Source organism: Crassostrea angulata, chromosome 4 (genome assembly GCF_025612915.1).
Source record: "Crassostrea angulata isolate pt1a10 chromosome 4, ASM2561291v2, whole genome shotgun sequence".
In the NCBI taxonomy this organism is placed as follows: Eukaryota; Metazoa; Mollusca; class Bivalvia; order Ostreida; family Ostreidae; genus Magallana; species Magallana angulata.
The window spans coordinates 4,890,432-4,907,677 of NC_069114.1; the positions used below are offsets into that span (position 1 = coordinate 4,890,432).

At 32.1% G+C, this 17,246-nt stretch overlaps 1 protein-coding gene across 2 annotated transcripts in view; it reads left to right on the plus strand.

Annotated features, from left to right (window-relative positions):
* The window catches only part of LOC128181882 (uncharacterized), a 101,212-nt gene extending 84,600 nt beyond the window's left edge, over positions 1-16,612 (plus strand). Inside the window, exons 23-30 of one of the 2 annotated variants that reach the window (XM_052850443.1) lie at positions 4,530-4,646; positions 5,610-5,716; positions 11,121-11,242; positions 11,896-12,041; positions 12,444-12,554; positions 14,714-14,947; positions 15,473-15,717; positions 16,450-16,612. In XM_052850443.1, coding sequence (XP_052706403.1) covers positions 4,530-4,646; positions 5,610-5,716; positions 11,121-11,242; positions 11,896-12,041; positions 12,444-12,554; positions 14,714-14,947; positions 15,473-15,717; positions 16,450-16,467 — 1,100 coding nt within the window. In that variant the 3' untranslated portion in view covers positions 16,468-16,612. Of the gene's footprint in view, positions 1-4,529; positions 4,647-5,609; positions 5,717-11,120; positions 11,243-11,895; positions 12,042-12,443; positions 12,555-14,713; positions 14,948-15,472; positions 15,763-16,449 lie in introns of those variants that run through there. The other variant, XM_052850442.1, reaches the window with a different exon arrangement.
* The last annotated feature ends 634 nt before the right edge of the window (positions 16,613-17,246 follow it).

Consider the following 17,246-nt stretch of genomic DNA (forward strand, 5'->3'; position numbering starts at 1 on the left):
CTTTGGGTCATTATTTTTACATGCTACGAATTATGACAGAGTTAAAAGAAACAAACAGATAACATAAATACAACCACAAAAATTTAAGGTATAGGTGAGTAAATAATGTGATTTGCTCTGTTAATTTTGATTGCAATTATAAGGAATTTATAGTGTCTTAATTATGTTTTAACACATGAACATGTTAATTAAAAAGTTTGTATGTATAACTAGTTGAGTTTAATCTATTTTTCTTACTTTGGAATACATAACATCATCATGATAAATTGTATGCATATCGATCTCAGTAATTTGGGTTGAAAAATAGTTAATATATGTTATTAATATAAAAAGTTTTAAACTGTCAAACGTTGGCCCAACGTTGGTTCGTTGTTAGATTTTAAACCCGACAATGAATTTTTTATTTTTTGAGAAATTTAGTGGAGCATTGTAAATTGTATTGGGCTTAATTATTTAAAACTGTTGAGTCATAGATGTTGGCCATTGTTGCTCTGTTGAGGGATGTTTATTGTTTATATAAATCTGATGAGCTGTATGTACACGTGTAGCTGGAGCGCCTATTGCATAACGAATCTTAAAGTGTCGAAATTAAGAGGCAGACGGAGCTCCTTTACTGCCCAAGTATCTAGGTCAGTGCTACTCACAGCATGGGACTGGCCAGTTTCCTTGGAGATCGGTCATCTGATATAACCAGGATGGTCAAAACTGCCACGTTTTATTTTGAATATATTGCAACCGTTGTGCGTGTACACCTATAGTAAATAGTGTTTTTTCTACTCTACGAATTATACATAAGAAGATTGGGGATATATATGCTACAAAAAGTAAGTACATGATAATTTATTATATTAACTTATGCAAGTAATAGTTTTCTTTCAAGAAATCGAATGCTTGTGCAATGTTTCTTTATATTATATAATGTTTGAATTGTCAATGAGTTAAATTAAAAAAATATAGAAGCATTCATAATCATATTATACATTCCTTTACAGTATAACAGATAACGTTAATTCATATTGCACAATAAAAATAACAACTAAAATTTACATTTTCAGCCGCAGTAAGAAAAAAACCAGACTGTGTGCCTCTGCAACAGATGTAGAGATAGGGAAGGACGGGTTCCGTTTTTCAAAGACCGTGAAGGTGAAGGGAAAAAAGGGAAGAAAGAAAAAAAAGCAAGGAGGTAACCCAAGCCACTGAACATGCTGAAGCCAGTGACCCGGACAGTGATCAGACCCTACAGTTCGATTGTTACTAAGGAATTTACATAGACAAAGAAATATGCTAGCGATTCTTTTTAATTCTAAAAAAGTGTTTAAATGTATTGTAAATTTTTACTAAGAAAAAATAAAATCTGTATACTATGTTTTCGTTGCATAGAATATTTGAACTCCTGCGTCTTAATAGCCAAACAGCAAACAGGAATTAATTGAACAAGAGTGTTGAATTTAAATTGGGATTACATTGAATAAGTGCCGACATGCTACGTTTAGCCATTGAAAGTTTGATCGTTGTCACTACGTTAGCCCTCACCTGTTTACTAGGATGGACCAACGTTGACAGAGGACGTTGGGCCAATGTTATTTTCCTCGTAATCTTTACGTTGGGCCAACGTTGACCCTCAGTTGTTCATTAAGTTGGACCAATGTTGGCAGGCTACGTTGGGCCAATGTAATTTTGCTCATCGGCCCTACGTTGGTCCAACATGTTGGACCAACGTAGGCCCAACATGTTGGTCGAACGTAGGGCCGATGAGCAAAATTACGTTGGCCCAACGTAGTCTGCCAACGTTGGTACAACGTAATGAACAACTAAGGGCCAACGTTGGCCCAACGTAGTCATGCTATCTGGGTTCCGTTTCCAACGGAAGACCCTCTTGTTTTTCTTCGGTTTCTTTTTATTATTATTTTATATTTTAGTTTTTTTCTGACTCATTCTCGGCTTTATATCTCAAAAAGTTTTCATCCAATTTCCATGAAATGTTCAGAGCTGTTCTAAAGTTATCATGCCTCAAAGATATTAAAGTTTCAGCATTTACGTCACTTCCGTTCAAATTTAACGGCCATTTTTAATTTTAAAAAAGTGATTTTGTCCGGAGGATTTCGTTATAAACTTTAAAGATATCGCTTCGAAATTTTTACTGATGATAGATGTATCAATTCTATGGTGTACTGGTGGGTTTAAAATTTTATTCATTTTGCTCAAAACCGGAAGTAGTTCCAATTTTTTGTAAATTTTTTTTTAACAAAATAAGACAATATTACAATCTTATAGAACTTGCCATTGTGAATTTAAATCTGAAATTCGTTTGAAAATCGGACGATGCATTACAGGGATATCGTGATTTAAAAATTGATTTTTTCGGAAATTTTGATTCCGCGTCCTTGGTTTAAAAAATAGCGTAATGTTCAAAGCAAAATTAACGCGTACCAAAAACAATTGCTAACTCGTATTTGAGCACATTCGGATTTTTTTTCTTAAGTCGTTCTTGAAATCAAAAAGGTTTTTTTGAATTCGTACTTAAAATCATTCGGATTTTGTTAAGTCGTACCAAGAAAAATTCGATTTTTTCATCTTTTTTATTTAAGTTACTGTTGTAATTGGTAAAAGAGCTCTGCTTCTTACAGGAACTTCCAGCTTTACTTCCGACATTAACGGAAGACCCACTCGTTGCTTTGCTACGAGCTTTGCTCTAGTTATTCATAATTATTCTAATATCTGTGTTAGGTTGATTTATTAAGGCAAAATTATCTTTTTTGCATAAAGGTATTAATAAATCTGATTAAACTTTATAACATTTTTATAAGTTATATGTCCAAAGTAGATACTAAATTAGAGCATCATATTACGATTTTCAGTTGTTCGCCGACCCTGTGTTCGAACAGGCATTCATTGATGATCTTTTAATTATAATATTGATATAAATTCAACCGACGGAAACCTTTAAAATCTTAGTATTAATTTTCAAATGACATATGTGATTAATTTGGAGGACGAATTTACGTCATCTAGATTTGAACAAAAGCTTGAATATTTTCTATTCACAGCATAAATCAACGTAACACGGATATTATAAGAATAATATGAATAATAAGTATTTTATTATATAAAACTTAAAATGTGTTTATTCTCCATCGTTTTTCTTCATATGGGTTCTGTATGAAATAAAAATAATTATATAATAGTATCGCGTTAAATTGCGAAATTACGCGTTTATTCGCGAAACTAACGCGTTTATTCGCGAAAGTTTCGCCTTATATCGCGAAAGTTTCGCGTTTATTCGCGAAAGTTACGCGTTTTTTCGCGAAAGTTACGCGTTTATTCGCGAAAGTTTCGCGCTATATCGCGAAAGATTCGCATTTATTCGCGAAAGTTTCGCGTTATATCGCGAAAGTTTCGCGTTTATTCGCGAAAGTTACGCGTTTTTTCGCGAAAGTTACGCGTTTATTCGCGAAAGTTTCGCGCTATATCGCGAAAGATTCGCATTTATTCGCGAAAGTTTCGCGTTATATCGCGAAAGTTTCGCGTTATATCGCGAAAGTTTCGCGTTATATCGCGAAAGTTTCGCGTTTATTCGCGAAAGTTACGCGTAATATCGCGAAAGTTTCGCGTTTATTCGCGAAAAAAATATTTTTTTTACCTACGAAAATGAGCTCAATGGGCTTTCGTAACAATGACGTTTTGTTTTTCCCTGAACTGAAAAGTCACAGTTTTGTTGGTTTAAACATAGCACGCGATTGCTTCATATATCTCTATGTTAGTTCGATGAAAATAATACATAGGCAATATGGTCGTCTTTGGCCGACGTTTCGCCTATTGGATTAGTTGCCTCTTGAATATAGACGTCACATTGTTGTGTCTGGAGTAGAACAAAATGGCAGTATCGAAATTTGCTCAAATGTCAGCAGAGTAAAGGGACGAAATCTTTAAAATTGAAAATCAACAAAACATTGTAAGTAAACATGAATGAAGCCAAGATTTTTCAAGAGTATTTGAAAGGCTTCTCCTCGCCATCTATGAGATTAATCAAACCAATATATTTGTGTAGTCAGTCAGTAACAAACCTAATAAATTATAACAATATGCAGCGGCTGCTTTAATTTTTATACTCTTCAAAAAAAAAATGAAAAAAAATGTCTCATTCTCCATTAGTTTCAATATTTCCTTTATCAAAATACGTTATGTCGAAGTTATTTCGTTAAATTAGTGCATACACCTGTTTGTTGTGTAATATATATTTTCAAGAACTTTAAACACTTTAGAGTCAAGAGAAATCTTATAGAAAATTTAACTTCTCTGTTGCGTTGACAACTGATGCTAAAATAGCTCCCTTTATTTTTTACGAAGATATATCTTTTCATTGCACAATAGTTTGCAGGAATACACCCAGCATGAATTTGAGCAATCAAGTTAGTTTAGAATAAAGTTTTGAAGATTATTAACTTTTGAAGATTAATAATAAAACTCTCATTTGAGGGAATATTTACTTATAACGCAAAAACTAGATGTGAGTACATTGATTTCAACAGCACACTGTAAGGACCCTCCAGAGTGTATCAACGGGGGCTTCATCAACCATGACTGTGTGTGTTACTGTCCCATGGGATACACAGGGAAAACATGTGAAACTGTGATTACTGACAACGGTAGGTCAAAATGATAGGAATTATCGTTATATTAAACTGATATGCTTTTTTTTCTATACAACCCATGGTACCGGCTTTTTGTGAGTTTTGCCTGATATGGATTAGAACTTGGAAACATGCTTTACAAACGTTTAAGTGAGCAACAAATTCAAAATTAATAATGCGTTTATTTAGATAAATGTTATTTTTATCTTTACGTCTAACTGAAACAAATGGATAATTTTTTTTTATCATGTCTACGCTTTTGCTGTATGCAAATATATCGATTTAATAGTGTTTAGCTCACATAGTTCTGTATTCAAGGATAAAGAAAAAAGATGCAGAAATCAAAACGTAGTTTTAAGATTCAATTTTTTTTTTTATTTTTTTTTTTATTTTTTATTTATTTTTATTTGTATGTCGTCGGTTCTATAACACACCAAAGCGGTGTACACAAATTGAAGACCGCGCGATAGTATTATTTGTCTGTACCGCCTTGGTGTGTTAAAGGACCAACGACATCAAAAAATAACGTTTAATGTTTATATTTATATTCATTAAATGAAGTTTTCCTGCATCGTCGCTTAAAATTTTTATATACGCTCTTAGTCAGGGATATAAACATACATCGAACAGTCGTATTAACAGTGAGTTACTTCGTTTCTGCGACTTAAAATAAAGTGTTAGAAACTTGCTAAGGAGAAATTGTTTTTAATACGATAAGATATGATTTTTTGATCAATTTTCATAAGTACATATCAAATTCAAATTCAATTCAAATATGTAAGATTGAACGTTTCATTTCATCTTACAATGATCAGTACACTTAAAACGCGTAATTACCTTTATATTGGCTCATGAATTCAGAGGAAATTAAACGTCGCAGATGTCCAATGCAAACATAAGGGGACATATACACTGAATGTAAATATTCTGTTAAGACTGATTATCACAATGAAAATTCTTTCTCCTTCCCTTTTACAGATTGTGGTGGAATGGTAGACGTCCCTCCTGGTAAAGATGTCTTTGTGATATCACCGGGGTATCCAGCTTCCTATCCATTTGGGAAAATCTGTCGTTGGGGCGTAAAGGTTTGATCAAATCTTTGGAAATGAATTGAAACGTTAATGAACCGGTAATTGACCAGAATGCATTATTCGTATAACAAATAATTCATCATACTTTATAGTATCGGGGTGTTTGGTTTCCTATTCCATTCCGAATATGTGTCGTTTTGGCGCACATGTAAAGGTTTGATCAACCTTTGGTAAAGCAACTAAATACGTCATTCCTAAAGCTATTAATACCCGCTATAATTTTCTCCAAATTTGAACGACTGTGAAAAAGCATGTATTTTCTTATTTATAAATGTTACCTTTATTCTTAAAAAAAAACCAACAACAGTGAATTCTATCTCCGTATAAAGATATGATTTTTTATGGAGGAAGAGCGAAACTTACTTCATTGCGCATGTAAACTGGAAACCAGGTGACCGTTATTGTTTGCCTAATTATATATCCGTCTTGACTTTGTATATGGTTAACAGTTGTTATTTAGAAATATATACATGTATTTTGAGTGTAATAAGTTTGTCATCCACGATGCCCTTCATTTTGCCAGTTTGAATAGGAAAGCACTTATTCAAATTTAAAACAAGTATTCCTTTTAAAGGCATGATCGGCAATAATGATATATTGATAGCTAGAAGCAATAAACATGATCAGATTGATGTGAAATAATTAAAAATGTACTGTATTTTTTACAAAATATAGAATATTTTGAATCGGTACAATATAATTTCATCATTATAAACCGTCAACAAATTTAATTTTGAAATTTGGAGAAAGCCGTTCGTAAACCCCTTGTCTAGTTCTATATTTTTAACGTAATTATTAAATGTTAATGCATCTTCTTCTTCAGAATACTGAGTAGGGCTCCTCAAAGAGCATTAACACGTATAGAAAGAAAGAGTTATATTAAAATAATTGAATGCGACTGAAAAAAATATTGTATGCCATCATAACTTGCTATTGAGGTCGCATTATATAACGTAACCCTGTTTATAAATCAAGCGGTCTTCCTAGCTACTATTCTGCAACATTAATAGATCGAGGTCAGTTCATGGAGCATCTTTTTATGATTGAGGTCAGTTCATCGAGGTCAACTGCATTACTGAATGAATCTTTCGATCGAAATTCTAACGCGTGAGACAAAATATCCATTCTTGAATTAACAGGTTGAACTGTATTTAATGTATGTTTGCATCTCTTAAGGTAAATGAATTGAAATAAAACTGAGTAAAATGTTATATAAATAGTAAACCAAAGTTTTTAAAAGAAATACTTATGTAAGCGGAATGTGTGCGCACGTGGAAGCACTTTCCGGATGCCTCATATGGACACAACAGTGATCGGCCGAGGCCGATCACAAAAATGGCTCTTGGTATATTAGTCTCCGTCATTCTGTTCACACTCTTCTGTTTGTTTGTTTGGTGTTGTTTTTTTTTTTGGGGGGGGATGATTTTTGTTGTTTTTTTTAGCTCACCTGAGCAGCTCAAGTGAGCTATTCTGATCGCATTTTGTCCGCCGTCCGTCTGTCCGTCCGTCTTTTCCTCTGTCCGTCTGTAAACTTTTAACATTTTGAACTTCTTCTCTAAAACCGCTTGGCTTATTTCAACCAACTTTTGCACAAAGCATCCTTATGGTAAGGCAAATATAAACTGCAAAAATAATAAACCGATCTTTATTCAAAGTGGAGAAAACCTCGACACTGTAGAAAAAGGGGGGTGCATTTTAAAAAATCTTCTTTAAAAGAACTACTGAGTCAAATTCAACGCAACTTAAGATAAAAAAAACCCTTATGGAAAGGAAAATATAAATTGCAAAAATTAAGGGCCAATCTTTTCCCGTATTTTAGTTATTACGAACAAAATAATTTGAAGGGGTAGGCTTCGATCAGTTTATAACTTCGGGTTTAGTATTCCATATCTCAAAAACCTCTTTGAAGCGGCCATTTTCAACGTATGAAAAATGGGTCAATCTGACAAAAATGAATTTGGTTCTTGTGGATTGAAACATGCAAGATACATTAATGCCGATTTTGTGAAGTAAATGGAGAATAAATATTCCAATGTGTTGACATTTTCACCTTTGACGGTGGTTTGAGCTTATTTTGATTTTCGTTTCTTTTTCATGAATTACGGTTTGTAACTCAGGGGAACTATTGCCTGTATTTCGTAATGTTTACGTATCAATCAAATATAGACATCGGTAAATAAGACAGTTGACTGTTACTTGCGGAAAAAAAGATATATTAAGAGGTACGGTACTTTAAAAACTAAAATACAAATTCTAATGGTAATACGGTTTAGTCTTTGCTTAATAGTTGATTACTGCATTGTGTTATAGGCTATAGCTAGTTGTCAGTACTTTCTCTAGTCTGTTCAGTCTAAATGGAGATAAATTTTGCTGATGGAAATACTAAGTGTGTGTACATGTAACAGAAACATAAATAATTGTTAGCTCACCTGAGGTGAAATATAAAGAGAAATAGTTTAGGAAAATATTCTTCTCAAAAATCAATTGGCCAGAAAAGCTGTAACTGGTGTGGAAGCATCCTCAAGTAGTGTAGATTTAATTTTTTTTTGTCCAAATCATGATCCTCGGGGGTACGGTGGGGCCCCAATGGGGGATCAAATTTTAGATACACATGTATAGAGAAAAATCATTAAAATATTCTTCTCAAAAAACCAGTTAGCCAGAAAAGCTGTAACTTGTGCGGAAGCATCTTCAGGTAGTGTAGATTCAATTTTTTTTCAAATCATGATCCCTGGGGTAAGGTTGATTGATGCTGAAATGTTGGCTGATCAATAGAAATGTCTTGCTAAAAGGATGATATGCTGTCACTACTTGCTGGCGCCCCTTCTTCAGCAATGAATTGCATAAAATCTACATGTTTGATAGTTTTTCGAACACAAGTAAATAAAAACGACGCCTTTTAAACGGTTTCCATAGTCCTGACACATTATTATTATAAGGATAAAAGCATTCTTAAAACATTATTGCAACAGAAAATCATCTTTGTTTGTACACATTTGTTGTTTTTCTAATAAAGATGAAAATAATGGATGGGCCTTGGTATAAGAGAGGGACATGACTGACCATACAATAATTTGAATTGTAGCTCTTTAACATATGTGACAACATTTTTCAGTTATGTTTATTCTTAAATCAAGTGAGCAAGGATATGAAACGTCATACGAAATGAATTCATGCCTGGTAAATGACAATCGTCTATAATGGAGAGAGCCAATTAAATGTTTCAATATTTTTAATTTGAGGGATTGAGCGCATTCATTCTGGTGTATTGAGGTACACTTTTTTTCTTTCACATATAGGATTTTTTAAAATACAATAACTAGTAAGTAGTGGAGGGAGAAAATGTACCTTTATGCTCTCATGTATTTTAATTGTTTTATAAAGTGCTGGGGGGGGGCTATAAACTGGGGAACTGGAAGTTAACCGTGAACACCAACTGAACATTAAGTTATTAATATTGCATATGATCTTATTTTCGGTAAAAATGGTATTCCATAAAGGTAAATATGTCAAAGATTAAGTATATGCAAAAATAAGTGAACATTCTGATATTCATTTTTGTTAATCTACCAAAGGGCCACACGGCACAAAATCCTTTGAACGCCCATATAAAGCCAGTGCTGCTCAGATGAGTGATGTGTCCTATTGGGCCTCTTGTTTCATTATGTTTTTGTTCGTACTTGTACATAGGAAAAATTTATGCTTAAGTGAAAAAAGTATAATCCTGTCCAGAAAAAATTTTTAAATTTAATATCTTTGTTTCACAAAAAATAAATTTTATATATAACAAAGACATACACTTTCCCAGTTTTTCAAAATTGACACAAATTATAGCGTGTATAGCTTTAAAAATATATATCAGTCGTTATGTGAAATATTGTCTCAACACATATCATAAAATAATAGTTTTTTAATTGTTTACTTCACTATTTAAATAAACATATCTAATATGGTTAATCAAAATGCGGAATCTAAAAAAGTTCGTCATTTGATTATTTTATTTACAGTTATCTATATTGAAACGCTTACCGCTTAAACAAGCTTAAACGTATTGTTCATATAATTTTATGAAATAGTTTGTGTAATTATGCATTGAGGTTAAAAGTATTCGGTAAAATTGATATAATCCCAAGTAGTTACCATTCAAATCGTGGATTTTATTGTAACCGTGTACATTTAGACAAGCACGCGTTCCGGAATCTTGTTTGCTTTTCTTATACTATTATAATATTATTATATTATTATTATGATGATATGATGATATGATCATATTTAGGTATATAGATATGTACACAAGTTGGGTATTTTATGATTCTTTTGAATGTTATAGGCATACGCCTTCAAACATTCACGTCTACAAAAAAGGCTAGAGCACATAGTTTTAGCAGCCATTTCTGCCTAGTATTTTATAAACGCTGGCATAAGGCGATAAAATGCCAGAAGGCCTATTGTACATATATGACAATATAGATATATTTAATTTCTTTCTTATTGTTAGTTCAACATATCTCGGATTTGTATCAATATACATGTGCTTTTTGTTCGGTTCTGTTTTTAAAAAATGCAATTCAATGACGAAAAAGAGTTATCTGTTTTGGTGTAATTGTCTTCTTGAATATAATGGAAAACGTATTGCTATTTAATTCCAAATGTCACCATATACAGCAAAACTCGTTTATATAGCGAATGTTGAGGGACCATAGAAAAACTTCGCTATTGCCGAATTTCGTAATATGCTTATAGTGATTTCGTAATAAATCTTTTACCGAATTCGTTATAAAATAATCAGCTACATGTAACAATGCTTCAAACTATCATGTATGGTTTAAAATCATTATACCGTCATTTACAAAAAATGTCAATATAACCGTTTTACTTCAATTTTTAAAAAGAATTCTGTACAATATTTTAAAATGAGTATTTTATATATACATCTGAAAATCACATGTATCTTCAATACAATTTGTACTGGAAAATATTCGTTATATAATTGATAAAATAAGTTAAAATTTTATCAACGGGGGTCTAAAAAATACTAAGTTATAGCCGTAAATTCGGTGTAGCCGTGTTCGTTATATGCGGCAATTTTCTATAAATTTATATAAGAACTTTGCCGGGACATGAATAAGAGTTCGTTAAAGCCGTAAATTCGATATAACCGTGTTTGTTATATTCGAATTGTGTTGTATTTCATGAGTTTGAATGCATTCAACACACTTTATTATGAACTAGGCATGAGAAACAGATAAACGTTTTTAAAACATAATTTTATAGACTTGAGAAGGCAACTGTTTCATCTTTTCTGAATATCCAATGAAAAGTCATTTACATAAAAAAAAAACACTGCAATTTTCTGTCGGGAAAAATGAAGAATAACACGTTTAATTTAAAATTACAGGCCCCCGACGGATGGTTCATACGTATGACGGTTGAAGATCTCCACCTTCCCGCAAACTTCTTTAACAGATGTTACAGTTGGTTAGAGATACAGTACAATCTTCCTGGGCAAACAGGAATTATGTAAGGCATAATTTAGTTTTGACCTCTTTGCTATATATTGCAGATGCTATGCAACACATCAATCTCTAGCTCGGCTTTGGTTGGTTTAAACATTTCTGAAATAATGACTGACTATTTTAGTCAGTTAAATATAATGGCTTTGACAGTTTATTTGTTCGGTGGGCTTCTTTAAAAACTGATATTTTAAATCAATGACTAATTTAGATATAGAATATACCTACATGAAACATCATTAATTTTGAGTGCAAAAAAACTACATAATCTAAACCAAGTTGACTATGCTTAATAAATTGACTTAATTTCCTTGACCTTCATTTGAAAGTAGTTTGGGTTTAATCCATTCTTAAAATGTGTCTTACATGTAATGTAAGAAATTCCAAATTGTTATTTTTATTTTGCGGATTTCCCAATATAAAGTGCCCCAGTCACCATGCTAAACATCTGCACTACCTGATTGTATTTGATGGTTAATTTTTGAATAAAAAATTGCATCAAATGTAGATATTTCACAGTACCTTTTTCACTATGATAGAACAGGACTCTAACTACTGGCGGGTAAAAATTTTATTATTTACAGATTAGTACAATATCATCAACCCTCTTGAAATAAACGTTTATTCTGAAAATGAATTTTTGATCTTGTTATTTTTTAGACGTTGTGGGGATATGAATGGTAACCAGTGGACCGGCTCCAAGGACAGTCCAAACTTCATGACCCTCACATTTAACAGTATGTACGTTGGATACAATCTCCGGAAGAGAGGATTCCGACTAAGATTCAACGCAATTGAACGAAATGGTATTTCTATCCTCTGTTTTACTGGAATGCAAAATTAAACACATCGTATGTAATGTAGCGTTTGAGCGAAACAAAATTCATTTTATTGTTTGATCATCATAATGTAATAGGTTAACGATGTTATACATTTTAAGGGTGAACTCTATATACTTAACTGCATTACTATGTCAATTTGCATAAATGTGCATTTTTTATCTCTTACGTGTTTTTTGTGAGTTCCTTTAGTACTGTCCATAATTAAATCAAACTGACTAAAGAAATCTAAAAACCCCATCATGTAAAGAATGAATTAAGCGATTGAATATTCAATTTTGGGTTTTTAACACTGTTTATATGATGCACGACATTTTCGAAATAACAAAGGTATTCACCAGTTTAAAATATTTATTTTTCCATATGCAGTATCTTGCCGATTGAATCCCTGTTTAAATGGAGGGGCCTGCAAGGAAAATGGAAAGTCATTCACATGCACATGTCCGTCGGCATATACTGGAACAAGATGTGAAAATGAAGGTACCTAATTACCTAAATATATACACACCCCTATACTCACTTAAACATGAATTAAAGAAGCCTTTCAAACGCAAGTTTATTAGTCCCCTACCGGTGTCATCGGAGGGGAGTATAGCTTTCCACTGCGTCCGTCAGTCTCTATGTCCATCCGTCCGTCCGTCTGTCTGTCTGTCCACCTGTCTGTCCCATTTCCACAAAAGTTTTTCTGTATGCGTTTGAGGAATAATATGAACCTTGCTGAACAGATTCAAAATGTCAAACTACAGATCGTCTGGTTGTCATATTTTCGAGAAATATATTGTTTATATTCCAATTGTTAATGTTCTGGTTCGTTATCGGGTTCGGTGTGTATTGTATAAACGAGGCCAGTATGTAGTCAGTAGTAATATCGTGCGTTACTTGGACCATTCGTTTTATCATTTCTAGCAAACAAATTAGTGTCAAACATTGTGTTGTAAATTTAATTGGCAGGTGTTTTGTGTTATTACAATCGGGTTAGTTTTCGGGTTGGTCTGTTGATTCGGGGTACAGAAGACGGTTGGAAATAATATAGTGCATAACAGTGCATCGTTTGTACAAATTTTTACCAGCAAATGCATGTACTTAATGAACTTTGCGAAATTACAGGAGATAAAATATTTTTTTATTTAATTTCTATATCAGCTATATTGTTTGAATTTCCTCTGTTCTTTTATCTCTGATTAAAGTATAACATCTCGTTTATAATAGTTTTGAAATAGATGTATGCTTCGAAGCTCTCATGAAATAATACTAACCGAGAGGGACGTGTATTGCTTATGCAATACTCTCAGAATGCTTGTTTTATTCTATTTGTTTTATTTTCCATTTTGTCGATTTATTCTTTTTGTTCAAACTTCACTTTTGTCGCACACATTACTCTTTGGACTTCTCTGTTACTTATGCAGTAACAGCTTTATGTAAATATTTAACTAATATGATTTATGAATTATTAATAATGTACACTATTTGAGTGTATTTGTCTTGAGATTAAAACAGTTTTACCGTTACATTTTGATTTAAATTCCTATTGGTGTTTTAATACATGAGTGATAATATATTGTGCCTTACTATTTTGGAAAGCAGCAAAGTAGATGTTATCTATTTAATGCATATTGTACTTCTTCAAAACATAACAAAACCACTTCATCAAAACATAAAAAAAAACAGTTCATGAATCAAAATCTTCAAGATCAAATATTCTGGCTATGTTAGAACTTTAATCTTGAACAACTGTGATAATCTAAACAATATTCTGAACTTTAAAAAAACTGTTTACGCTAGAAAGGACGTATCTACAATTAATTCAAATCTTTAAGAAAATGACCATAACATGCATCACATGACTACCTAAATATTGGGAAACATCTTTTTTTAGTAAAGGCCTAAATATGGATTTCTGTGTCACCACTTAAGTTCCTTTTTCATTTGGCATATTTTGCGCTAATTGCTTTCCCAATGTTACTTTGTAAATATGCAGTCAAAACAACCTTTTTAGAATCGTTTAAAGGATAAAAATCGGGTTTAATAAGGATAAATCGGGTCATTTTAAAGTTGTAAGCACAAATGTCTTATCTTATTTTTTATGGTAAAAAATGGTATAGAAATTCTGCAAGAGATAACATATTGTTATATAAGTTTTGTATATTTACATTCATGAAACTGTAGTATATTGACAATTTAATTAAAGATTTAATTTTTGAATATTTTAAAAGAAAACATAGACATAGTGGAATCTGAGAACGTTTATCTCGGTGTAAACTTTATCATTACGTTACAATAAATGCCACATCTGCTTACCTTTATTAACGGTTAAAAGACCAATAAAAGCGAGGCTATGCTTATATAAATTTGTGCAGTTTTCTTTACAAACGAAAATATCAGTAAGAAACAGCAATTTGAAAAAATAAACGGAATATGAGCTTGATAGGTTCGTGATCAAGGCTTCTTAGAAGTGCTAGGGGCTTTAAGTTTTATATAATTTGAACATATATATATATATATATATATATATATATATATATATATATATATATATATATATATATATATATATATATATATATATATATATATATATTTATATATATATATATTTGAGGGGTTTTAGTAATTTTAATAACATATGTTTTACCATTTAGTCAACTGTAAGCGGTCCTTGGTTGGTTGGGAGTATGCGTCCACCACAGCTGTCACGGTCAGCGGTCGAAACTGTCAGCGGTGGAAAGATTTGAGTCCGCACAATCATCGCTACACCGCCTTACTGGGTGACCAGGAAAACTATTGCAGGAACCCGGACCGGGAACCGAACGGTCCATGGTGCTACACAACAGATCCGGCAAAGAGATGGGAGTATTGTGATATACCAAAGTGTGGTAAGAATGTTCATCATATAAATGCTTTACAAGTCTATATAAATGTCTCGTATGATTGATTTATATGCATGCAACTTATGAACATGAGTTTCTGAGCAAAGAAAGTAATATGCAGTAAGATGAAGAGCAAGAACAGATAGAATAAAACAAACCCGTATTACAGTTTAACGTGCTGATGAATGTTCATCATGTACAATTCAAAGAAAACTCATATTTGTAGTACCTTTTTCTGGCAATCTACAACATTGAATTGTTTCAAAATTTAAGTTAAATCATCATAAGATATTGTCGTTCTATGCTGTCCTTTGTTCAAATGCGTGCTAGAAAGCGTAACTATCAAATTCCCTCTTAATAAAAATTATCGATCGAAAATGAATTTCTTTCTATAAATAACATTAATTATTTCAATTGTTATTAAACATATAATAAAACAGATTTATTCAGTTGTTTTGTTAGAGCACATGAACATCTGGACATCGTATTACTTAACACATTCGTTGACGATCTATTTTTAATTCACTTCAGTAACACCACCGAATAAATGTTTAACGACCGCTGGAGGGGCAAACTATTTCGGTCATGTTAACACAACAGTCAGTGGTCGCACCTGCATGCGCTGGGACTCCCAATCCCCTCATGGTCACAGTTTTGGGATTGTCAAGGATCAAGGGAACTACTGTAGAAACCCCTACAAGGATGAAGCTAAAGGACCATGGTGTTATACCACTGATCCTAACAAGAGATGGGAATTCTGTAACATTCCCTGTATGGTAGGCATTCAAAAAACGTCAACAAGCGCCGGACGCCTTGTATAAATGTTCACTTTAATTTGTTAACTTTAATACATGTGACAATAAGTCTTACAGGATGGATGACCATCTTTAAGTCCTCCTTAAGGATAGGTTAAAGGTTTTTAAAGGTAGCTTAGAGACGATCTTTAAGCCACATTAAAGCTACATGTGTTGCTTAAAAGTGGCTTAAAGAAAGCGTAAAGATGGCTGAAAGGCAGCTTAAAGACTATCTTTAAGCCACCTTTAAACGACCTTTAAGGGTAACTTATAGGTCCTTAATGTCCAAACTTCTTTAAGCCACCGTTAAGCTACTTTTAAGCCACCTTTAAGCCACCTTTAAGCAATTAAAAAAATAATTCAATATTGTGCTTAATTTACCAACAAAATGTATAAACTTTATGATAGAAAAGGTATTTATAACGGTTTTTGTTCTAGAAAATAAAATGAAAAAAACATCAACATTCCCTGTATGGTAGGCATTCAAAAAACGTCAACAAGCGCCGGACGCCTTATATAAGTGTTGACTTAAATGTGTGAACTTAGTTAGAAACATGTGACAATAAGTCTCTTATATTGTAACTAGTAGAAAGTATCATCAAATTAAGCTAAATTTTGGTATAGCATGAAGGTCATTATGAACAATTTACAATCATAATAAGAACAAACAAAAAAGACCAGAAAAAACATCAATACTTAATTTTGTATTTCCAGATGTACAGAGTAAACTGAAGTTTCTCAATATTCCTGGTGAACCATACAAAACCTCCGAAGGATTAAAGCAAGATGATCAAGTTCCACTATGTCTATGTTTTTTTTTAATTTTCAAACATTAAATCTTTAATAAAATTGTTTTTTAAGCAAAGAATAAAATCATATTTTTTAGCAAACGGAATAGTTCATGTAATTTTTATTTATAAATATGTGTATCTTTTGAACACGTACACTTTTTAAGTATCTTAACAATCAAAATGTAATTATGATTTATAATTGAATATCTAAATATTTGAAATTTAAAAACTGCTAGGACATGTAAGTAAATATCAAAAAGGACGCTTCAAACTGGGTTTTTTTTTTCTATTCATTACTTGTGCCTAGAAAAAAATTTAAAAAAAATCTTTAAAATAAAAAAAAAATCCATAAAAACAAACACAATTCTTGGAGAGAAAGAAAAGGAGAGGAAGAGATAGAGGGGGAGAGTTTTAAATATTATTTACGAAGATATAAACAAATTGATATCTGATATAAGACATTACCTTTAAAAAACCTGATTAATGGATGTTCCTCTTTCAAATATTAAATTAGGTTCTTATTATTTTTATTAAGGTCAGCTGAACAATCCGTCATATAAAAATATTTACTACTATATTACAATTGTTCATGTATTGGTAATTGATATGCTTGAATAACATACACCATAGCATAGCATAGCATAGTAAAGTATAGTATTTAAATCACATACCATAGCATTGGAATCTCATATCATGGCCTACAATCTCATAGCATATAAT